Source organism: Aptenodytes patagonicus, chromosome 4 (genome assembly GCF_965638725.1).
Source record: "Aptenodytes patagonicus chromosome 4, bAptPat1.pri.cur, whole genome shotgun sequence".
In the NCBI taxonomy this organism is placed as follows: domain Eukaryota; kingdom Metazoa; phylum Chordata; class Aves; order Sphenisciformes; family Spheniscidae; genus Aptenodytes; species Aptenodytes patagonicus.
Genome location: NC_134952.1, coordinates 78,684,600 through 78,709,760, shown reverse-complemented (window position 1 = coordinate 78,709,760; position 25,161 = coordinate 78,684,600). Strand labels below are relative to the sequence as shown.

At 40.3% G+C, this 25,161-nt stretch overlaps 1 protein-coding gene across 1 annotated transcript in view; it reads left to right on the top strand.

The window, feature by feature from the left end:
- AFG2A (AAA ATPase AFG2A) overlaps positions 1-25,161 on the top strand; it is a 203,061-nt gene that overhangs the window by 164,212 nt on the left and 13,688 nt on the right. The window contains exon 15 of the mRNA XM_076337257.1: positions 45-209. Coding sequence (XP_076193372.1) covers positions 45-209 — 165 coding nt within the window. The remainder of the gene's footprint in view (positions 1-44; positions 210-25,161) is intronic.

Sequence of the window (25,161 nt, the reverse complement as noted above, 5' to 3'; positions counted from 1 at the left end):
ACATGCCACGTGCTATAACTTTTCCTGTGATGCTTTCATCGCAGGCCTTGCTGAGACCAGGACGAATAGACAGAATTATCTACGTACCATTGCCAGATGCAGCCACTCGTGGGGAGATCTTCAAACTTCATTTTCAGTCCATGCCAGTCAGTGATGAAGTCTGCTTAGCGGAGCTCATTCAGCACACACAGAAGTACTCAGGAGCAGAGGTAAAACTTTCTGAATGGTAATGGCTACGGAGTCGGTGCACAAAATTGTGGTTTTAAAATTGAAATCAAGTATCATCCAGATATCATCCCTTGAGTCTTCTCGAAGGGGATTTAGGATTGTGACTGAGAGCCTTGGAGGGAGGAGAGACAGAGTTCTGAGACAGTGTAGGGGAATTGCAAGGGAGTCACTGGTCACTTTGAAGCTCGTGTTTTCCTATTCCATATAATCAAGACCTCATAGCAGCACTTATCGTTATAGCTCGTTGCTATTAGTTAGTCAGCTTCTGACAACGAATGTCAGACAATTATTTCCTGTCCTGGGTAGAAGGAGAAACTTTCTCAGATGCTGCTGGCTGGCAGTTATAATAAGCATTGGTACGTTGGTGGTCACCACTCTGCTCCCTGAATATTATTCATGTCAGTGTCTCGTGAAAGGATATTTAATTCTTTCCTCATTTTGATTAATTGAAAGTAATTATATTACTTCAAAAATTCAAAGAATGTTATTAACATTGCCAATTTGAGCTCTTAAAGGGTATGAAATACCAGAACTAAAATTTCCACCCTACTGTAGCCAGTCCTAGTGTATGCATTATCGCACCATCTTTAATTACATAGTCACCTTCTACATTTTCCGTAGCAGAGCGGAAAATGTGATGTGCTTGCCTCGGCTCCCTCATCTTTCTGTGTGCTGTTTACAAGGGCAGGGAAATAAGCTAAACTTTTGTCTCGGTCCAAAAGAGAGGGTGGCTATGGAGTATTTGTGTGATTCCTATAATGCTGAAGGCCCTTCTCAACTGACTGGTCATTGGATACGCTCCCAGGCAAGACTTTTGCTCATTTAGCTATCGCTTAAATGCTGGTATGTTGTAAAATGCTACATTGCCTACTAGTAACCTCTGGCTGGTGAGGGCACTGCTGTGAGTGCTCCAAGTCCAAGGGATGGGGTCAGACCTTGCCATACGCGGCAGCAGTGTCTGGGCTAGCCTCCAGGCTTGTTCCGGCAAGCTGTGTCACGGCAGACACCAAAGTCAAACCCGCAAGAGCTTTCCTCCTCCACAGCAGAGGACAAACTGTGCTCTGGGAATGAATGAATGAAAGCTGCGTAGTGAGCAAAGCTGTTCTGTGTAGCACATCTTTTTGCCGCAGAATGTGGGATCTCATAATGAAAAAAAGGCAATAATAAGAAGGGTTGCAGGCTTAAATGTTGGTCTGGAAAACTGTCGCAGCTGTACTGCCTCCACACTTTGGAGTAGCGACTTGAAACAGTACTATGTTTTTACCCGGATGTCAGTGATATGACTTTTGCTGCCCTGGGAAAATTTATCTGCCTCTGGCTGAGTTACAAGCCTCCAAAAACATAAATATAAACATATCCTCTGTTGTGTATGGAAACTGTCTTCTTACCAGGCAACAACTGTAATGCTTGTATTTCAGAAATTCCAAGCATATGGGGATTTCCTTTGGATCTGGATCAGCTGAGGCTCTATTGGTGAATTCCTGTGCCTAGTTGATAATGAGTTGCAAATGTCTTGGTGCTGGCTTTGTACAGAACCAAAAATAAGTTAATGGGTCACTGAGTGCAGCTACAGACTAGTTCCGGGGAGGGGGGGGAAGCCTGCCTGTTTCTAATATGGCATTTCTCATGAATTTTGTTCTTTTGCATCATTCAAAGAATTATAATAACTGGGATGTAAAGAGTAAATACCGAAAAAGCCTCAGTCAGTGTTCCTTGGAAGAATATATAAAAAGTCTTGACAGTTGGCACGCACAGTGGCCAGTTTCATTAAAGCCTTTTCTTCCTAGTGTCTCCAGCTTCCCAGCTTTACAAATAGTTTCCGCTGTTGAATGGCAAGTTCCCATTCCACTGTTCTACCCTTTGTTTAGAAAAAGAAATGGAAAATGCTTGGTTTTGTGACTAGAAGATGCTGTATGAATAGGGAGTTGCGTGTAAAGATGCGTTGAATCATCCTGACATGAGCTGAATAAACAGCAAGTAAAGTGGATAGTTCAGTATGCATCTGGCTTCCAACTTGGCCTTTTTTCAGATCAGATATTTGTATATTTTTGCCTGTCATCACTTATGACCAGTTATCTCTATTCACCTGCTGGATGTACGTTTCTTTTAATGAGTACCTTTAAAGATATATTAAGATAGCAAAATAGGGTGATTACTTCCCACTGTTTCATGTGAGAGAAGACGGAAGATAAATTATGAGGGTGTATTACAATTTCCTCTCATGTGTAAGTGAAGTTTAATGTAAAAAAAAAAAGTGCATTAGAGGAGCAATGTCTGTACAGTTAGCTTTTATTATGCTAATCATATAGGTTGAACAAAGCCTCAGCTTTCTAGAAATATTTGGGTTTGAGTTCGATCTTCATTTCCAGGCCCTTCTGAAGTAGTGCTCTGCAGCAGTGCTTGAGGCTCTTCCTCAGGGATACTTCAGTATCTGGAAATCAGGAAAGTAAGAAATTGTTTTTAGAAGTTTCTAAATAGCAAGGTTTGGCCTCGGAGCTGATGTTGACACCAAGGATCATTCCCTCCTCCCTCTAAGGCAAGTTCTTTGGCTGCATCTCTGCCCTGAAGGCATCTGCCTTCTCCCAGGACCACCTCAACCTCTTTTTAGCTGAGCCGGTGTGTCCGAGCCATGCGCAGGGTAGGTCTGGTTGCTGCAAGGACAGCTCCGCAGTAACCATATGTCTCGTTTGCCCTCACACGCAGGCCAGCAGGTTTCACCAGTGTGGCGGAGGAGCAGTCAGAACTGTTCTTGCCTTTGCCCCCAGCTTTTTTTCCTAGGAAATTTCTACTGAAGGCTGTGTCCGGGCAGCTGATGCCTGGCATGGTGCAGCAGGAGGCTGTGCTGGGCTATGCTGCACCACTGGCCTCACTGGCACCTCCAGATGCTGTAGCATTAGCAAGGAGCACTGGTAGGCATGGAGGAGAAGTCTCTAGTCCTTAAAAGTAATAAAAATGGTTAAAACAACAAGCGTCGTGCTGCATCAAAACTTTTATAAGGTTTATTCTAGTGTTCCTGCATTTTATTTTGGGCAAAATTGCAGGAGATCCAACTTTTATAAAACTGATGATTTTTTTAAATGGTTTTACATAATTGGGATGTCTTCGCTCGGAGATTGTTCAGTTTGATCATAGCTTTATCCTAGATCATTTTCACTGTTATACTTCATGCTGAGGAGTTTTATCTGTTTGATTTCTCACTGTGCTTTCTATAAAGTACGATTAATTAAAGATCCAGCTACAGAAGTATTTAAAAGCAATGTTTTAAAGTACAAGCAGTGTGAGTTCCTTGGGTCTCATTTGCTTGCTTTCACGATGCTGCTACAGCCAGCTTGCTTTAGGAAAGATGGGCCTTCTACAAACTCAGGTGATCTGCTTTTTTAATTTGGGGTTCAGATTAGGTTTTTCATAATTATTGGCTGCTCTCTGTTGTAATAGAAAACACCAATAGTCTCAATGCACTTTCTAGTGCAAGTAAGAACAAAATCACGTGGACAGTATCTGATAGGAAATTGCTTGTCCTATAATTTTTAAATTATACATTGTCTCAAACAGAAAAGAAGAAAGGCTGTAGCTGCAACACGTCTTGGCCTAGAGGAAGGACACCTACCTTTATAAATGCAAAGACTGATGTCTTTATTAGACCTGTGTGGGGAAAAAAAAGATTGTATCATTTGCCTTTACAAATTAAGTGGAAGGGGTGTGTCTGTCTTCAAATCCTTGGAGTTTGCTCTGCAAAAAGGGACACGCAAGGGATGAAGACAGTGTTTCCCCACTGTAGAAATATTTTGTTCCAAAAAGTAGGTGATAAAAAGGAAAATAAACCCAGTAGAGTGAGGGATCTTCTTTTATTGTCTGAGCCCCAGTCAGATTATGTTTTCGTTACAGTTTAGAAGGCAGTAGCAGAGAGGGAGGTTTTAGGCAGAAACTGAAATCAAGTGTTGGGTTGGTTTGAGTTTAAAGTTGGTTAGAAGTAATAAAAAAATTAAATATTCTGGATATGATGACAATATTCTTAAGACAAGTGTGCTCATAAAAGTAAGCTAATGGGACTGACTGCTTTTAAACTGGTGGAAAGCAGGTCATGGTGAAAGTGAAGGCTGGCATTGTTTCTATAGTATTATCAGTTTCCATGCTTACAGGATACAGTAGTAAAGCGGGAATCTGGGAACCTGTAAATCTTTCACTGGTTCTTAGTCGAAGTAGAATAGTTAATGTAAAAAATATCTTTCTCACTTTGCAATAACTCTCAATGGAACACAGAGAATGAAGGGGGAAAAAGCAAGCCAATGAAGGTTCGCTCTGGCTCAAATGAGAGCATATTTGATGCCAAAAAGTATCTTTGCAGCAGCACACTAGCTCGAATCAACTAAAGCCTTTGACTCTTAAAATACGTATTCCAAAACATGCATGTTCTTGTTTACCAGATACTGACATATTTAAACTATAAACTTCAATAAAAAAACACCCCAAACAACCAAAACCTCCCCAAACTCCTCTTTTTCTTATAGAGGAAAGTACCAACTACAAAAGAAGTGAGGATGCGTTCCATCGTAAGTACAGGAGGGTAAACAGTCTTTTAAGAGATTGGGAAAAATTTGTCTCTTTAGTAAAGGCCATCTACAGTAAAGGTGAGAGAGGGCTTAGATATAGGGGAAAAAAAGGACATTGACAAATTAGGATGTGTTCTCTTCTTTACATCTAGTTTTCCATGAAGCAAAAGATCTTCCAAACTTAAGGGAAAGGCTTTCTGCTTAACATTTTTAAAGGGCAATGGATCCAATCCTGTATAGTAGCCTAAAAAGAGACATGGGCTTTTGGGAGTGAAGGCATCAAAAAAATAAAAAAAAGAGTGAAGTTTCTGTGTGGGGGGGGAAAAAAACATAGACCCTTCAAATCATGTCCTGGCTAAAGCTCATGGTTTTAGTTTTTAAATACAAACATGTTTGTTCCTTTTATGCTTAGTTACACTAGATGCAGAGCGTGTTCAATTCCCATTGAATTCAACAGGTGTTGAAGGTGCTCAACACGTCATGCCTTGGGACTGGGCCCTTAGATGTTGAACTTCTAATATACCACAAAAAAATGCATATGTCTCATCAGAAATGTGTGATTTGAAAATACACTTTGGTAGTTAAAGCATCTGTGGCTGAAATTACTCTGGCCTGACTCTGCTGGATGGCCTTTCCTTCTGAAGGAGTTCTGCTTAGCTCCACACCAGGATACGGTATTACAGTGAAATGCAATTTTGGAAGTGAGGAACTCTGTCAAATTGAAACGCAGCAAGATTAAGGCCTCAGATGAACCTCTGAAGTTTCTCTTGGAGTGATGCATAGGATCTGTTAATTTATATCACTCATTGAAAAGTGAACATTTTTGTGTGGGCGGGTGAGGAAAAGAGACTCAGCCTTCATCCAATATGGGTAATATGGGATCACCACCTTCCTACACACATTTATCAGTGCTGAGGATGTGTTTGGCACAGGTGGCTGGAAGGTGAGGAAATACCTGGCATTCGGAATGTTTTCCGAATGTCAATGTTTGGGATAAACGAGATGAATCACCAGAAAGGAAATAACTAACTACACAGGACTTCCCATGGGATTTTGCTCGCTGCTGGTCTCGCAAGAACCTCGTACGTGCAGAATGTGCTTGGGCAGACTGGGAACGAGGGCAGCGCGAGTGTCTGGGTAATCACTCATTGGCATGGCAGTGCCGAACCGCAAGAGCTTGTGGCGTTACGCCGCCTCTCCCCACTCTCCTTTTCAGTCACTTTAGAAAGGTCTGGTTCCTCTCGCGCATTTTTCAGAGGTGGGGTGGGGGGGTTGTTGCCCTAAGTGGGCTGATTTTCATCACGTCTCGTCACAGCTGAGACCCAATAAAGTACTGTATGCATTCACCCTGTGAGTGTATAAAGCATGGTTGGCAATTAGCATGTTTATGCAAAACTAAGGTTTGGTATACAGGAGAGTATTGGCACTGAAATTTATGCATGGCTAGCTCATCTGGGAAAGAACATTTTATCCTTAGTGAGATAATGATTTGCTAATAGTTTAATCAAGCAGAGGAGATTTAATGCATCTGGCTGAAGGGATATTAGCGTTTCTGAAAAGGTCAGACCCATTAAGAGCTCAGGAGGATACGGTCAAAACTGCTTCCTAAGTAGCTCAAAGAACAGTGATCCTCAGAGGAACTTGGGGAAAACGCCAGAGGGAATTTGAATGAGTCCCCAAGCAAGCACCAAACAGTGTTGAGGTATGAAATTTAGCCTGCTTCTCGAACCTGACATTTTCTTCCTCCACACAGCCCAAAGAGCTGAACATTTTGATTCCTTAAATGCTGAAACAGCTAGGGTGCAGGAACCTTACGCTAATTTCAATACTTTTTTTCTTCCTTTCTGTGTCTTCATTAACTATTTTAATGGCATCGTCCACCCAGGTTCTGTAAATGAGCACTTGTCTTTGCTTTTGTCCTCCCTGTGCCTTTGAAAGGTTGTTCCTTGTTGCATGCCTCTTTGGAGAAAGCACCTGCAATAGGAGCATCACTTGTGTCAGGGGTAAGCGATCCTCTGCCAACGGGGCTGCTCACTTCCAATGAGCTTTTATAAAACGGCTGTAGTTTCACCAAACCAGCCGAGGCCATGGGAGACGCCTGCGTTTACTGGCAGCGCTGACGATGCTGTTCGCCTCCCTCCCCTGCCCTTGCCTTCCCTTTTCCACGCTACCTTGCATGCGGCAGAGTTACCAGCAGCTCCCCTTTGTTGAGGGTGGCAGAGGGGGGAGTGTGTTGCCAGCACAGCAGGGGACTGTTGAGCTGTCACCGAAACACAGGCTTGTAAAAGAGGGACCTAGGCTGATACTCTGTCAGCCAGCTTCGCTTGCCCTCTGCTCTTGCCTGTAGCTTTGCTGCTTTATTGTCCTGGTTTTGGCTGTAATTCCCAGCAATGGAAAAACATGTTGCTCTTCAAAAGCAGATGGAAATTCATTCCTGAAGGAAAAAATATGTCTCTTTAGGCTACTGCTATTGTTTGCTTTTAGTTTTATTTTTTGCCTGTGAGTTATTTCTAGCAACTTCTAATTTAATTCATTCCTCTTTTTTTTTTTTTTTTTTTTTTTAAATCAGACAGCAGGAATTATTCTTCAGTGTCTTAAAGCACATGCTTTCAGTATACCAGTGATCACAAATGGGGGTATATAATATTCAGAGTAAAAATTGCATTCGCAATGATCAGGAAGGAATTGAAAATTTTGGTTTATTTCTGTCTTTTGAAGTATTTTCATTTACATAATACAAATGCTCATATCAGTTCAGAGTGGTAGAATTTGCTTTTACATTAAAAAAAAGGAAAAGAAAAAAATTATGCACTTCTTTCTCACACTGACAGTTTTTCTGCTTTAAACCTGTATTGCTGGCGCTTGATCTTATATAAGTTATGATGTGTCACAGGGCATGCGGTTAGAAGTGAGCTTGCTGCTTTGAGTTTGACTCAACTCTAGTCCTACAGTATAAGACAAGGCATACAAATTAGAGAAAGTTACCAAAAAGTCATTGCGCTTGATAGAGAATTAATTCCTGATCCTTGACTCTTGTACACCAACTTCAGCGCCAGATCCTCAACGTATACAAGTTGCTCTAAATACTGAATATGTCTTAGTACGTTAGTAAAAGATATGTCCGAAGTTTTTTGTTTCATTTTCCATGAGACTGCTGATTTGTATCCACTTTTTTCATAAACGGGGAAAAAAGTAAATATTCTTACATATCCATTGCTATTTCTCATGCCCTTAAGATTAGCATGTGTTTGACTGGCTTAAGTGCCTGTTACGATTACTTTTAATAGTATACAATGTCTGACTATCAAACCTCGGTGTTCAATTTACTTTTCTCTACGTGTATATACATTTTCCTCTTGGATATGCTGAGGATTTCAAGGGGGGTTCCCACAGAGGTAGCACTGAGGCATCAGCTTGGCCAGGAGAGCTGCACAGGGCTCCCCGCTTCTGCAGTAAAATTTCCTTTCCGTCCTTAGCAGAATCAGTCCTCCAAAAATAAGGGTAGAACTTGGACAATGATATCCAGAATAGTTCTGATTATTATCTTAACTGGCACTAGGAATCTTTAAATGTAGTACCTGAAGGCTAGCTCAGATAGGATGTTTATACCAGATGAAACCATACAGAGGAACACCTTGTGCTGACCTACTTGTATTTCTGGTACTGTGCCAGTTAAATTGCTGTCAAGGTGGAAGAAATGTTAATGAATGGCAGAGCAATAATAGAGCCCAGGTATAAAAGCTTACTAATCTACCTGAGTATTGTTGCTGTGAATGAAGAACGTGTATTTTAATGACAACACTAACTGTTTACACTTCACAGAACTGCAAAGATTGGAACGGTGTGTGTGTATGAATTAAAGTATTTGAACATACATTGGTATCTTTGTGTACATATAAAATAGGATGTTTGCCTTTGGCAGTCATCAGCAAAGTAATTGTTTCTGTTGCGAAAATTTGGAACCTAATAATGAATAATAAAATGATATCTAATATAATCAATAAGTGTGCCATTAGACTGTGAACAATAAATGTACTGAATTTCAAACTTAAAAGCTGTCACTATTAAAGCTACATTTGTATAGAACATGCACCAACTGTTCTGCTTCCACTGCTTTCTCCTACAATAGAAATAATATTTCATTTGCGTAAAGTAAATGTTGAGTTTATTTTGGGAGGGATGATCATTACGGATAAAGTATTTGGAGAGGTGTTTTGTTTTGTTTTTTCTTAACATTTTAGTTGTGATATGCTTTAATACTTCCCTAAAGATGTGTATGAGCCGCAAGCTTACACACTTGTTGTCATCCCATTAAGTTATTTGAGTTTGAAAATGCACTCTGCTGTATTCCTTTCAAAGAGGTTTTGATTATGTATAATTTTATTTCTCTAAGTGAGATTTTTTGGGAAAGAATAGTTGAAATATCTGCTTTTGTTCTGCTTTCTTTTTTTATCCACAAACTTTAGCAATAACATCATTGGAGGCTTTTTGGTGAGATTGAGCTGCTCAGCAGTAATTCTGAAACAGTTTGAGAAGTTGTTAGTAATTAAGAGAGTCGCTGATGCTGAATGTGGGAACAGGGAAGCTTTCAAGTATTTGCAGCCAAACCTATGCTGTCAAACAGGGAAATTTTCATTCTTGCCATGTAACTTCTGTTTTCACAGCGTGCCTGAACACTGGCTGTTCATGAGAAGGAGAGCTGCAATCCCATTGAAGAAGGCACTTTAAGGGGGGCTAACTGTAGCTGGCTTTCTGTTTTGTATTTGGATCCTAACAAAGATTTTGTATTGGCACAAAACTTTGGTCTTAGCATTCAAACCATTGCATGGAGTAGAAGCTGTCAAGTAACGTTTCTTAGCACTATTGAAAAGCTGATGGGTGCATGTACTACTGTAGCTCAGATTTTTTTACACCAAAAATTGGAAGTTGTTATTTCCAAGTTATCTTTTATGGTTTCCCTTAAATACTTATGGAAATACATAAAGCTTTAGATTGCCTTTGGCAAAAGGATTAAATGGTTATCGGCAGATGGAAACAGCACAATAATAACTCTGCAGCAAATTACTAGCTCTGTTAGAAGCGATTCTGTGGACCGTTTTGCTTTTTAATTAAACTTTTTCAAACTATCGCCTAGTTCTCAGCTTAAGCTTTTTGTTTCCTGTCTTTCAGTAATGAAAACGTCAAGGATAGTCGGGTAGAAAAAAAACCTTTCAGGTCTTAGTCTTCTGTAATTTGTCCATGGCATTGCGTGTATAGAAATGAGCCATCAGATCTGGGTAGACCACTTGCAGTGGAAGAAAACAGAGCAAAACCCAAGATGACTGCAATTGCTAATTGGTCTTGACATCCCCATTGTCAGGGGAGGACAACCAAGAGCGATTTGCCCAGTTTAAAAGAGCTGCTTTGGATTTTGTTTGTTTGATCGTTTATTTTCTTATTTAGGGAAGGGGGGGGGTTAGTTATGATTTCAGAGTAATTGGTGTCTTACAGAGATTGGCTTTGTGGTGTTTGATACTTCATTTTCTAGCAAGCAAAGTAAATTTGTGATAAAACTAGACTACTACTATTATACTTAACATTGCACAGTGGAACACACCATTGGAGGGAAAGGAGGGGGAGAGCAGCAATCTGTCTTCTGTTTTGTCTTGCATATTTTGGTCTTACTGTGCTTTTTACTGGGATAAACCAACTTTGTCTTTTTCCGGAACTGCTCCCAGTGAGCTCCCAGTTGATGAGAAACTGATGAAGAGGCGGGGGGGGAAATGTACCCAGCTCATAGGTTAGACTCTGTGGGTATCTGCGGCGGGATGTTTCCAAGTATTTGTGAGTCCGTGTCAGGAAAACTCTTTCCGCTCAATCTCTCTTCGGCAGCCACTTTCCCTCGCAAGGCATGGTTTTCTCATTCAGCCAAGAATGAAGGACCGAAGAGAAGAAGCCAGGAGGACAGGTTGTTGGGGATTTTTCTCATGAGAGGCAATGACAGGGGCTTGGGGTGTTCAGCACTGCCACACCACCACAAGCAAGCAAAAAAACCCAAACCCCAAACCCAAAAGCCACGTGCTGCTTGCATTTCTGGTTACCTCTGCAAGTCACAGTTGTGGCTGTGTACCTGGAGAGAGGTGTTTTGGGGAGTTCCCTTGCCAGGGAGGGCGTACAGTACGGCTGTAGGGACGCAGGCTCAGCGCAGACTCTTGTAATCAGACGAGTTACTGCTTTATGGGATCTTGCCGTTTCTGTGGTCATTTTTGTGTATTTACATGTTATATAAACCAGGGGGAGAAACAAACCGCACTCCTTTGTTAGCGAAACAAAATTTGCAGGCAAGAAAATGTGTTTGGTAACTTAGTATAAACAAGAGAGAACAAAACTTTTCTTGATTTTGACTTTTCTAGTTTAAGGCCTGAGGACTTCCAAAGAAGAGTTGGCAGTCTTGTTTTAATATTCAAACAGTAAGCTCTCATCATAGTAAGATGTCAGTTCTCTTCAGAAGGGGAATATAGTCAAAATGTTAAAAGCTAAAAACTTACTCTTCATTTCTAACATTCGTTGTTACTAAATTTGCAAAAGTATTTGTGAATTCAGTGAAGTAAACTCAAGGAAGAAAAACCTGGGATTTGGAGGGATTTTAGGAGAGTTTTTTGCATGTGATTAATATATTTTTAATAAGTATATCTCTCCCTCTCTCAAGACCTTCCTTTTCTTGTTTATGATTTGCTTCAAGCATATATAATAATAAGTTCTATAAACTTATCCATCCAGAAAGTATTCTGTTCTTTCCTTTCCTCTTCTTCTTTTGTATACTGTTTTTGCCCTCATGAGCTAAAAAAAAATATTTTGAAACTCATTGGTTTATTTATTTAAAAAAAAAACAACAACTATATTTTGTCTTTATTAGCCCTTGTTTATTAATAACAATATTTATGGAAGAGCAGGAAAAAAGAAAAAAAACCATGAAATTCATTTGTCTTCTATCAATGCTTGGAAGTTGGAGGAAGAAAGTGAACTTGAGAATTTAGGCAGTATCTTACCGTAGGCTAATTGTTTACCATTAAAAAGAGAGCTTGCATGCAGGAGGGAGTGTTATGTTTTGGACTTACTTCCTTCTAACTCATAAATCTTGGCTGTATAAATGTTCAGTCATTAATTAAGGCTTTCAAATTAATCTGTTTCCTGACTGGACTTGGCTGTTTTTGCACAGAGCAATGCTGTTGCCCAACTTCCCAGTTTAGGAGTGCTCTGAAATGCGTGATATGGAAGTATGATGTTTATTGTGGAGAATTAATGAACAGCACGTATGGAGGGGGGGAAGGTATTTTGTTACTAACGTGTGGGAAATAGGGCGGTGGTATCAAAATGGTTTTGCGTACTTTACTTACTTCCCTTCAAACAATGGCAAAAAAATGGCTATTTTATATTGATAAATGTCAGTCCTGAGCAGAAGTATTTTTCTTTCCTTTCATTAGTCTAGGATAGTGTTCTGTCTTTGCAATTCAGCCAGTTTACTCAGGATGATATATATAAATACAGCCAAAAAGTCTCTCTTGTGATGGAGAAAGATTTCAACTTTTGTTAGAGACTTTTAAAAAATTAATTGGTAGTATTATCACTCAGGTAGTATTATCATTGCATTGATTTGACCTGCTCATATAGTAACAGTGTGTTCATTTGGGTTTTGTGTCCTACTTGTGTTACCCTTTACAAACGTGTATATATGTGTGCGTGTGTATATACACACACATATATGTCCTTTCTTATTTATGAAGGCATAGGGGCTTTTACCATATATTTAATTATTTCTCTAAGATTTAGGATTTTCAGAAATTCGTATTTGGGTGACAATATGTACCATATACATTGCACTATAAATGTTCCTGTTATCTTTAGCACTTAACTATACACAGGTCTGTCTTTGCAGTGTTGAAAGCGAGTCTACCAGCTCTTCCTCTGAAGTGAACAACCCCCTGGCTCATGCAATGAATTTGCTGTTAAAGGTGAAGCAGCAAAAGCTGCAAATTAATCATCCAGCCAGGCGTGGTATTTTAAAACCAGGTAATCCTGGAGATGTACTACATTTTGTAGCTATTTCAAACCAAAAATATTTCCATTATCTGGGTTCCAGTTGACTAGATGTGTATTGCAGCAGTCAACTTCCTTCAATTCTGCATGTGCAATGGATTTCATAAATAACTTGTAAGGTTTCTGTTCCAAGCTAATTTGTACATGAAACCTAGAGAAGTAGGAATTAATCAAGTACATGAACAAAAAAGATCTCTCGTTAGCTCTTTAAAGACTTAGCGTTCAATCTATGAAAGTGTGTTACTGCTTGTTTTCTTTGTCATGAAAGTGCGAGATACCACAGTGCTAATCAATGTACCCTTTATTTACCAAGGAACTAGAAAATAGTCTGCAATGTGTGCTTACAAATCTGAAACAACTGTTATCTGCCATGAACATGTTTTTCATTACTTTCATATATGTGTTGCACCAAGGAAGATATTTGTTTCTTAATGGCTAATTAGAAATTGGTCTGACCAAGTTTCAAAGTCTGAAAGAGTTTAAAATCTGAATTTAACTCTTCAGCTTAATTTCATCACCTTTATCACTTCAGCTAAAGCCAGACTATTAACACCTTCTCATTTCTAGCCTCGTCAAAGTTTAGATTGTTACCCTACAGCATTTCAAAGATTTTCATGTGCATAAAAAATTCCCTGTAACTAATGGAATTATTTAATGCACTTAAAATCAAATACATGTTTGAGCTTGCTAAATCCAAGGATTATTTCTTTAATTCCTAAAGATTAAAATGTCTTCTAATTTAATGTATATTATTAATTAGATGGCAGAAATAACAGAAGATGTATCAAGCTTTTATTTATTTATTTATTTATTTTCAAGGTAAGATGTATTTTTGCAGCCATATTCTATTGCTGTCACTTACGTCCCTGTCATTTCCTAACAGTTCATCTCTGTCAAGCCAACTGATGCATGAACTACCCAATGCTGTTTTGTGCAATTAGATTTTGATATAGCAAAATGATGTTTCCATGACCAAGAAAACCCCCTGCATTTTAATGGGAACAAAGAGTAGGCATGTTCTGTTTCATTTAGTCCCAAGCTAAGTTATTGTAAATGTTTCCAGGTCTTTCAGTATTGCTTTTTACAGATTTCTAATATGAGGCATGGCTATATGTGTTTGTAAGGAACAGCGGCCAGATGAATCCCTCTCCTTTTAATTGGCGTTTGAAATTGAGTACAACTCAGTGTGGCCTCAATGCTACTGTAGGCACGTTAAAGAACAGCCTGACTTTTAAAAACAAATCTGCCACTCCTATCACGTCTTTCTGAAGCAGTAAACATTCCCCCTCCCCTTGCCTCCACGAGATTATTGCTGTCCAATAAGTTCTTTCAAAAATAGCTCCATCTGTAGAAATGGGCTACGGAGATGCAGCATCAAAGGCATGCAGGCAGCGAGTGACCCACCAAGTCGGGCAGGCGGTGGAAATCCAGGTGAGCCTATCATGCTTGGTAAAAGTACCATGTGGAGCACGATAGGAAGGCTTGCTAAATTATAAAACATAGCATTAAGAAACTGTGGTAATAAATCTCTCTTCTGCCAGTCTGCATTTCATTGGAACCAGTCCTGGACTTGCGGGGAGATAGGTTGGATTGTCTCATTGGTTTCTTCCTTTTTGTGAATTTGATAAATCATTTGACACATCGTATTTGGTAACAAGTAAACCATATTTCAAAGCCTGAAATGATGCCTGTGTGACATTTATAATTTGAAATCCGTTGTTACATAAGACTAGGAAGGCATTCGGTGTTGCATTTGGTAGTGTCATGTGCCACCTAAGTAACAGAACAAATTATGATTTGCCTTATTTCTTGCCATATACTAAGTAGGACTGTTTTTGCAGTGTGCATATTCAAAATCAGGAACTACATTCAAAATACCTCTTGGGCATTATTACAAACTGTGTCTTTTGCAGACCACACGTTTGTTTCGGTACCTGGCTCCTGTGGGATGTTACCAGTAGGTTGCATCGAGCCACTATAGAATGGCTGAGAATGGCTGGTGCTGGTTTCACTGCCATTCTGATACCGTACCGTTGAAAGAGGGACTTGGAAAACAGAGCAAGGAGGCTTAGAAAGTTGCTAAATTAAAAAAAAAAAAAAAGTACAGCAGAAGTAGTTCAACCTATTAAAAAAAAGTGCTTAAAACTGCTGGCTTGAGAAGGGTAAATAAAGAGGTAAGTTAACGCAGGTGGTGAGAGCCATGGCCAAGTGACAGCTCCCTGGACCACAGGAGCTCCTCTACTGATCTCACAGTCCCGGGGCTCCTAAGGCTTTCCCTCATGAGACCCGTGCGGTATCATCTTGCGATCATCGCTCATGCTGTGGTTTCCCAAGGTGAACAAAGCAACGTTACTGGTGTTAAAATGATAAACCTAGTCCAGTCCTAGCCCAGTCAGGATCCGCACAGAACAGGTTGTTCCCTACGAGTCGGAACAACACTGATAACATTTGGCAGGAATAGCAAATGCGCATTAATATGTGCATTATGATAACAGAGAGAGTCTATTTTGAGGTTTATTTTTGATACTAATAATTCATCCTTGGTTTTGAGATGATTCCTGAAAAAAAGTATCTCTTTCCTACAGTGAACGGTCTTTCTTGAAAGTCTCTCTTTTTTAAAACACAGAACTTTTAGTCACTTTACTTTTACCATTTAAAATCCAGCAGTTTTATTGTACTAATGTTTACCCTGCCAGGACTTTTTAGCACCAGATTTTTTTCATTTGAAAATAGTGAGGGTTTTTTGTTGTTTGTTTCTTCTTAATTCATATGCAACATTTAAGGAAAGCTTAATTAACCCCAGCATGCAGGGAGAGGGAGAGGAAACAGTGCTCAGCAACTGAGAATATAATTAGCTGCATTTATACAGAAGTGATTGTATTACCTAACCACCCCCCCCCCTTTTTTTTTTAATTTATTTTTGGATGAGTTTGGGGGCTAGGAAGGGAGGGCAGGCACAGGCTCTATAAAAAAAGTGGAGGGAGTAAAAATGCTTCCATGGATCTGGAAAACAGAAATATAATGAGCTGTATCTGTTTCTCTGTAGAGCTGAAGTACTGGTCTTACTCTTAAAACTCCTTGATAGAGGCAGAGTTTAAATTTCAGCTTAGAAGGTGTGCAAAGCTTGGAAAAGCCATGCAATACACCTATTCTCAAGGTGTAAACATGGGACTGGGCTGATACTGGATACGAAGGCCAGTCTTTTTACTGTTTTTTATTAAAATATTTTGTTACTTCTGCTGCAAATTAACATTGGTTTGAACATTTTCTCTCTTAAGTATTGTTCAGTCTTCCTCATTAAAAAAACATTTCCTCAATAATAATAGGTTCCATATGTAGATGTACTACGTATGTAAAATGATACATATTAATATAAGTAATCACACATGAAAATGTGGTTTTTTGCCTTTCACAATGTAATGACTCTTCCTGCTCCAGCCTTCTGCCCCCAAAACAAGCAGAACAACAAGAAAACTCGTTGAAAGGAAATTTGCAGTTTTAAATAATTTTCCAGATACCACGTTTTCCAAGTTCAAATGGAGCTGGCAAAGGAGGCGGCCGGCTGGCAGAGATTGATCACTGACTATTCCAGGAACAGCTCGACTTTCTGTGCGGCATGGTCGGTACCACGGGCTTGCGTGCGCCTGACAGCAAGCGTACTGAAAGGCCTCGGTTCAGGAAAGCTGTTCACCATGTGCTTCGCTTCAAAAATGAGGGTGAGTCCCTCCTCCTTCAGGATCCTTTATGCTGACGAGGAGGAGACTTACTCAGGTGCTTACAGCTGAGCATTTGCTTGAGCGTTTTGCTGAACTGCAACGTTGCGGAGAGATGGAAAGACTTTAGAGTACTTCGCACACCATCTCAGAAACATATGGGGAAAGCATTTCTTAAAAAGAAGAAAAACAAAACCCCTTTGCTTTTTAGAGGGTTACAACAGTATTCCAACATTTGCCTGTAGAAATAACACCCGACCTCCATTTCATAAAAAAAAGAGCTATAAAAAGCCAAGTTACCTTGTGAAATCTCTGTATTTTTTCATCTTTTGTGTATGATTTTAACAAAAGGAAGATTTCCATGTGTTCTGGTTATGTCTTGTAACATGATGCAATCAGTCAGTTTGGCCGATGAGATGTTCTGCAAAAATCCTGCAGCAGATGAGCTTGCAGGCTTCTGCGGGGCGGACGGTGTAGGGAGGGGAGGCGGGGGAGAGCTACAAGCATTCTTCACTCCTGGCAGTTGCATGTGCAACAACGCTTAAAAGATTATCAGAACCATTTCCCAAAGCAAAAGGGACACATCAGATTTTTCTTCAACCCAGAGCCTGATGACAAATTAAAAAAAAAAAAAGCATCCTGAATTAGATGAAATAGTACAGGACATAGCTGTCTCATTACTTACACAGAAAAGAATGCAGCTATTAATTTTACTTTTATAAATTTTGCTTTAGACTTTCTTCTGGTAAAAAACGATTTAGAAACACTAAATTGAATAATTTATTTAGCTTTGTGTCATTGACTTAATTTTTTTACATTAGAAATAGAATTCAGAGTGTTTCAGCTTGAAAAGATTTTAAGTATTTCAATTCAAAATGACTTTTTCAAGATTTCCTTTCAATTTTGTTGCTAAGCGTAATGGGTGAGGTTGAATTTGACCCTTTGTTTATTTGGGTTTGGATTAAATGATATATTCTGCTTGGGAAATACTCTATTCTGTGTTCAGCAGAAGGCTTTTGCAATTCTGCTTTTGGATGAACCTAACATTAGAGGGAGTTTGGTTTTCTGGAACAGGCAGAGAATAAAAAAGAATTTTTTTTTTTTTTCATATATTGATAGATGGCACTTTTACTTCAGCATCAGCGTCCATTTTCAGCTCTTTTCTTGCTGCACTTCACCGTTCTTTGGTTAAGAAAACTGAGCAGACCAGGTAGCACTAACAGTCTGCAGGCTGCACTTTCACATGGACCCATGTGTTTATGTTCTTATATTTATATTGACTCCACACTTGAAAGTTAACGCTTTCTATCTCAGGTGGAAATGGCAAAGTTGTAGGAAGTAGGTGTTAGAAAGCCTATAGAGGAATATTTAGTTGATCTGTATCTTAAAATGTATTCTGTTTTGAAAATGTATTTAAATGATTGTATGATTATACATAGTTGTGGGTGACTAATCTAGTCTATTGCTGCAGGTCATAGGAATAGTCATAAAAAGTATTTATTCTGAATGTGAACCCGGATGCATGCTTTCCCGACATGTTTCCCATATGGTCTGTAAGTAAATAGTAAATCAGATAGGGAAGAATTGAGGAAAGAGAAGCAGCGGGTTAAGTGGGGATTCTGCAGCACTAAAACTGCAGCCCTGCATGGTTTGAAGCTGTGACTTGTTTTCTCTCAGAAGCAAAGAAAAGAAAAAATTAGTCTAAGTGGAACAAAGATGTTCTGCAGACCTAGGAAACCACAGAGGTACAGGCACCAACAAAAAATGTAATTAAAATCTTTATCAGAAAAGCATTGACGGAAGCGCAGAGAAAACTGGTCCCCTCCAGAAATGGCGTGCCCTTTCCTCACTTATGCTTAGTGCTGCAGCAGAGGCTGGCGATTCTCTGCAGACTTCAGCCTGCACGCTCTTTTCCTGAAACCAGAGTGGTTTTAGGGAATTGGTGGTTCCATTTCGACAACTCGCCATTCCTGTTATTATTGACCTTACCTGGTTGTACCTCACAGGGTAAATCTGCCAGAGTATCGTGTGGTTCTCCGCTTGGTCCTTGCTGCTTGCGTCGGGAAACGTGAACCAGGGAGACAGGGACATTGCAGATGGTCTCTGTGGGGTATGGTTAGGGATCTGAGCTGTGAGGGCTGCAAAAATGCATTTTCTATTGCAGCTAAAGAGCACACAAGAACTCTTGAGTTACAAACTTTGTACGCTGGCTGTATGAGTGGGAGGGTAGGAGTTGTGCTTGGCAGGAGAAACCATATTTTCACGTTGTCACTTCAATATACATGAAAAGCTTCAATCTCTACTCATTTGTTTGCTCCATGTTTATCTGTTTTACCTGACTTACGTTTCATTCCAGCTGGGGAATCAGTCCCAAGGCTCTGCAGTGTTGTTCCTCAGTACTTGTAATTTTTCCTTTAGCCACCATGGTAATTTCTCAGTCACCTAAAGGGGCCATTTCGTAGCTCTGGTACCTTAGGCTGGGAAATTTGCTCTTAGATGCAGCTCACACAGGCTTTCTGTGCCCTGCAATCCCTCTGATTTTGCTAACGTCCTTGCCTTCTTTCGTGGGCTAGAGAAAGTACATGCTTTCTGTGGGAAATGATTGGGAGATTAGAGGGAAGAAGTTGGTTTCAGTCCAAAGGGTGGTGGTATATATTAGCACAGTTTATAAGATAAAGCCAAATCGCTATTCTCTGTTACCTCGTGAGACTTCAGCCTAGGGCTAAACGCAGCCACAGACGAATGCTCTTTCTTGTACTTCTAAGGGCATGTCAATGTGAGGAAGTTATCCTGGAATGAGATAGGGTGTGAATGTAAATGCAGTAGCTGTTCCAGCGTAACATCCTGTGGAGACAAGGTCTTGGTGAAGTGACTAAAAGCAATGGAATGACTTCAGTGGAAGCTAAGGACACCGAGCCCCCCCTGCGCCCACCCCCAGCAGCCAGCCCTGCGGGCAGAGGACCGGCTGAACACCACATCTCCACGGACTTTTTTTTTTTTTTTTTTTTGGTGGGGATTCAGTGTCTGACCATCTTTGCACTGGCTGCTTTTCCTGTCAATGTCACTTGTGGAAATTGTGATTTACTGCTTATTTTATCTATTGCCAGAATGAGGTCGAGGGTGATGGCCAACAATGTTACTGTGAACGCAAACCATAGTTTAACAGCCAGTGTGTGAATGATGGGCCATCATCTTACTGGTTTTTGTCATTCCTACAGATTATAACTCAGGCTTTGATCATCTCTGTAGGTATCTAAGATCTGTCGCTCTTGAAGTCGTGCAAAAGCACCACCAGAAAATGTATGCTTGCACTTGTCTTTCAGAAAAAATTGAATCGTTAATGTACTGTTTGCAGCGTCAGAGGGGTATATGTGTGCACACGCTCTTCTCATGGTACTCTGGGAGTTAAAAATCACCTTTTTTAATGCTTGTGAGGTTGCAACACCAGGTTTTAGGCCAATGCTATGTGATTCAGTTGTTACCTATTCTTTATGGTCTGCTGAAAATTAGTGTTTATTTTTAAATGCCTTTTTCCAGATTAAGTAGAGCATTAATTAGTCAGTGTGAGGAACAGAGTGCCTTATTCTACTGCAGCTTTCCATCATGTCAAACACTCATTACCAGATGTAGAGATCATAAACAAACACACATGGCTGCTGCATGTAAATCTTCTGCAGGATAAATTACTGCTGATCTCTTCTGATTAGATCGCTTTGTCTTCCAGCTCATTAATACACTTTCAACCATGGAGAATATTTAGGTGCTAATAACTCACAAAGCAATATACAGGAGAGCATTAACTTTCCATATTTGTTAAACATTTCAGTCTGGATTTTTTTGCCCGTGGTCTAGGCTACTCTTTTTTTATCTTGAAAGAGCAGTTGCGTAGTCAAAATGTTCCTTCAGAATTGGTATTTGCTTCTGCAAGGTCTATAGTGGAATGTACAAGTAGTCTTCCCAAAGCCACACAAACATGATGCTACAGAAATGAATCTGAAATTATTAGGCCAAAGTCTTTGCTGGCACAATCCCCAGGGGAGTTATGCCAGCAGATAAATTGGCCCGAGGATGAATAAACCTAATGAAAGCCGGGAATTGCTAATTTGGGACCCGATCCTGCCTATTACCGTGGAGTTAGATCCCACTACAGTAATTCCCCTGGCAGTCCTGGGACCAGTCCCTGCCGTGCCAGGTACCCCAGCGGCTGCTGTCACCCTCCGCTACCCGTGAGCAGAACAGGGGCGGCAGGAACCCACGCGCAGAGACCAGCTCCGGGCAAGGGGGTGTCCTGGAGCTGCTGGAGACAGGCACGTTAGGCTTGCGCACACCGGCCCTGCATCCCGGACGCATTCCTTTGTGCCGGTTTCAAGTATGTATTAACACTTGTTCAGCTTTGTGTCAGGCTTCTTTTGCTCCTCAGCACGCGCCTCGTTATGAGGAAAAGAGACATTAGAGGCAATATCCTGTGCTTAAATAATAAACGGTTGTGGCAGACGGTAACAACCTCAAAGTCACTGTAGATTTTTGCAGGTCTTGTTATTTCCAGTAGGCAGATGATAAATTTTTAAATAAGAACGAGTACCTGTATAAAGACGACACACATGCACAGACATTGCCATACAGGATCTAACGAACTGGAGTCTGTCCCAGGGAGCTAATAATGGTCCATGAGGTTTAGGTGAATGAGCACTGATCCCAGCAAGGCAAGCCATCCCAGGTGTCAGCAGAGCTTGCTAGGTCGTGAAAAATGACATCTGTGGCAGAGCCAAGACCCTGTAATCCTACATTCAGTCCCTTAGAAAAGGGACAGTCAAGTGGCTGACTCCTGTTTGGAGCGACTTTTGCCTACCCCCTCCCCCCCCCCGCCCCAAGGTCCCCAGTGTGTAATGTCTCCCACACTCCAGCGGAAGAGCCCGTATGTCTTACCCCTCTCCCAACCTCTCTGAGAGCACCAGCCACACACTGCCCGAGCTGCCGACCACAGCTTCCTGCACAGCAGCCTTAGCAAAATTATCCAGCAGGGATGAGTAGCCTCGTACCAGACCTTCACGTTTCTTCCTATTTGCCTTTTACTGGAGACATCAATATTTTAAAAAATAGGTAGAAATACTTAGTGACTAATTGCTTTATTGCCTGCTCTCTGCTTGTATTGCGGTTCTCAGTGGAAGCCTCTGGCTTTCTGCGTCGGGTATTTAACAAGCTTAGATGCGAAATGCAGATGGTTTACACCTTGGGAACAGAAGATTCGGGTGACTGTGAAAATGAAGGACGGTAGTTTGTAGAAGATCTTTATGTTAAATACATACCACATGGGAGTTTGGGAACCCAGGATACCACTACTTCTGATAGGTGCTTTGCACATAATAACCTAGCTGTAACTAGTTTAACTATTTAATGTTGATGCTGTGTTTAAGATATAAAGCACCAAAGAAATGTGACACACTGGTGTTAATCACAACTCCTTTCTGTTACCACTGCACATATTTTAGCATTCATAAATTAATTGATTGAATCCTGCATTAGAAACTGTCTCTAGGCCTAATAATGGGCATTACTGAGTCCAAAGTTTTGCAGAACCAGTAAGTACCATCAACTTAAAGTCGAAAAAGGTCTTGTTTGTTGATTGAGCATGTTCTGCTCATTGATTTATAGCTTCCATTTAGCTTCCAATTATTAAAAGCAGAGAAGTGTTTTGGAACGTATTTAAGCATGTGCTTTACTTCAGTCGTGTTTACTGACGTCAGGGGAACCCGAAGCAGATGCCTGTGTGCTTTCAGGGATGCTTTCTTGAAACAAGGAGGGAGGAAAAGAGAGAAGTCTCTCCTTCCCTTTTTGGCTCTCCTCTTTTCATGTGTGAGTAACATATTGTGTGTCTGGTTTTGTTTAAATTCAAGGATGGCAAGCAACCACATTCTGTGAAAACTTCCTACTTCTTCCCATCCTTTATGGTTTGTTTTTTTCTTCTTGTTATTGATATTTGGTAACCTGCAGAGACGAAGTGATGTGAAACTTGGAGGTCTTTAGAGAGCAGTTTATTCTAGTAGTGTTTGTATAAAGCCCTGTGGTCCCACTAAAGGCCCCTAGTTCCTTTGCTTGGTTTGCTTTTTTAAACACAGCCTTAGCATGGGCTAATGCCTCATTCGCAGGGGGTCTGTCGGGAGAGAGGTAACAGGGAGATGGATAGGAGAATCTCCCAGCTCACGACAGTTGATTGAATTGTCTGTTTATACTAAAATAGCGTTCCTGAAGCCTGTTCTAATCTTTTACAGCTCTCATGAAATACCAGCGGATACTTGTTGGTAGATTACAAGTCTGTGAACCCAGTAAACCCATTGGTTCTTCTGAATCAAGTGTGCTTAATGTTCAGATGAATTTGTATCCTGAGATTTAAATGGCAGTTGCACTCATTACCTACTTTAAATCTAAAATAACTCTACAAAATAAAAGTGGATATACAGACTCTACTTTTTAAAAGGGAAAGAAATGGATAGTATTTTTGTTTGGGGATTTACTTTTTTTTTTTTAAACAGTGAAGCATTTCCTGACATGTTTGCAACAGCTAGGCAGGATGTTTGTTGAATTTCCATGTGTATGTAACTGTTACGTGACTATCCCTGCTTTGCCAGCTACTCAGTTAGTGTTGTGACAGACCAAACGACTGCTAAATGGCAGCGCTGAAAATAATTTTGCTGGTTTCTTGGGAAAGTGTAAAGACTAGACTCTTCCACTGTCTTAAGTTTAAGGGCCATTTGCATTGCATCTAAAATAATCTGTACCTTTTGAAGGTGAGGAGAAGAAGATTTTGTAAATAGCCAAGAGTGTACATAGTTGTAGCATTAACAGCTGAATGTCACATGTTTTCCTCTCCATCAAGGTTATGCAGATAGATAGGGTTATGTTGACCCTAATTATGAAGTCCAGTGCTGATCTCAGATTTCAAACCCGCTCTTCTGTGTGCAAAAATGTCATCATAAACTCTTGTTGAAGCCATGTAAACTTGCTCAGGGTCTTCTTTTAATAGAGAAATCATATTATGAAATACATCTGTTCCCAACAGTTTTAAGAAATGCCTCATGGCAATTAAAGCAATTGCTTGCTTAGAAAATAATACCAGGTATATATCTAGCACATTGTTAGTGTTTTTTCCCCATCTAGATATATACTGTGTTAAAGAGGAGGATCAGCAGTCCATCAATAGTACATAAATTAAGAAGTCCCTCAGTGGCTGACTTAATAATCTAAGTAGTATGTGTTAGCTAAAGGAGAATTGGAAAGTAGCGTGTACATTCACTGCACAGCAGACTTGCTGTAAGGTTGTCAGGCAGTACTTATTTATAAATCTTGCAAACTGGAAAAAAAACCCTGATAAGATTACCATGACATGACAAATGCCAGATATAAATAGATTTTTGACTTCCTGCTCATCTCTTCTTTCTCCTGCCCTTCATATTCTGCTCCGGTGTAACAGACTGCTAGGGCTGTGCAGCTCCCCCGGGTGAAGGTCAGCTCTTGATATATTTTTGATCATCATGTAAAGTTCTCCTGTTAGTATGTGGTCCCCATTTTAACCTCTTTGCAGATTCCCCCGATTACCCCAAATCACTTTCATATGGAGCTGAGGTTAAGCTTTATTTCTCTTGGCTTGTCCCTTCTGTAGCAGACACTTCCTCTTCACTTTGAAAGGACAAAGCGATGTTCAGCTGCCTGGGCCTGCGCCCAGCATTTGATTTATACATTATTTAATTTCCTTTAGAAAATTGGAAGCAGAACTTTAGGAGTGGAAGTCAGTCCTTTTCATTTGTTTAAGGATCTTTTAGGGCTAATATAATCATCGATAGTAGATGTCAGCATGATTAGGGTGACTTAAGGTAAAGCAAAGAAAATTGAATGCCAGGGGAAGTTCTTTCATAATGGAGAGGGTGCCAAGATTTATAGCCATGCACAACATCTGTGGGTTATGAATTGTGGCATTAAAAAATGAAAGTGGAAAATCATCGGGTTTTTGAGTGACATGTTGAAGACACCTGCCTCCCCTTACTGCACAGCAGGCTGGGGCAAGAAAGGTTTGCACCCTTTGCATTACATTTGCAATCGTTTCTTGGAGTGCAGTGCTCTCTGGAACTTAATTCAACTGACTAACTAATTCTGCAGAAATTCTTCAGTTAGTCCGGAGGTTTTCATTTGGGCTGACTCTGCATTCACTTCTGCAATTAGGTCTGCACATGCCGTGAAGTGACTGCCAAGACAATTTGAAAATTTCTCATGCAGTAGAGTCAGGAAATTAAAAATTAACTCTGGAAAGGACATCATATAATATTTGGCAGTGTGGTTTGAATACTGTGTCCACTGAGGGGTGGAAGGTCCTCCTCTTACCAAAAAAAAAAAAAAAAAAAAAAGTATGAATGTTGAAATATTTCTTCCGTGGGATTTTGAATGATCCACAGCTGAGGGAAATATCGGAAGGGGAGAGGCCTGTGGCATACATGTGCTTATGGATACAATATGACTTACTTGTGGCCTTTAATTAAGCAAAATAGCATTTAATGACGTAGAGTGAGAGTCCCACGTTGTTTCAGGGCTCTGTGGTGCTACGG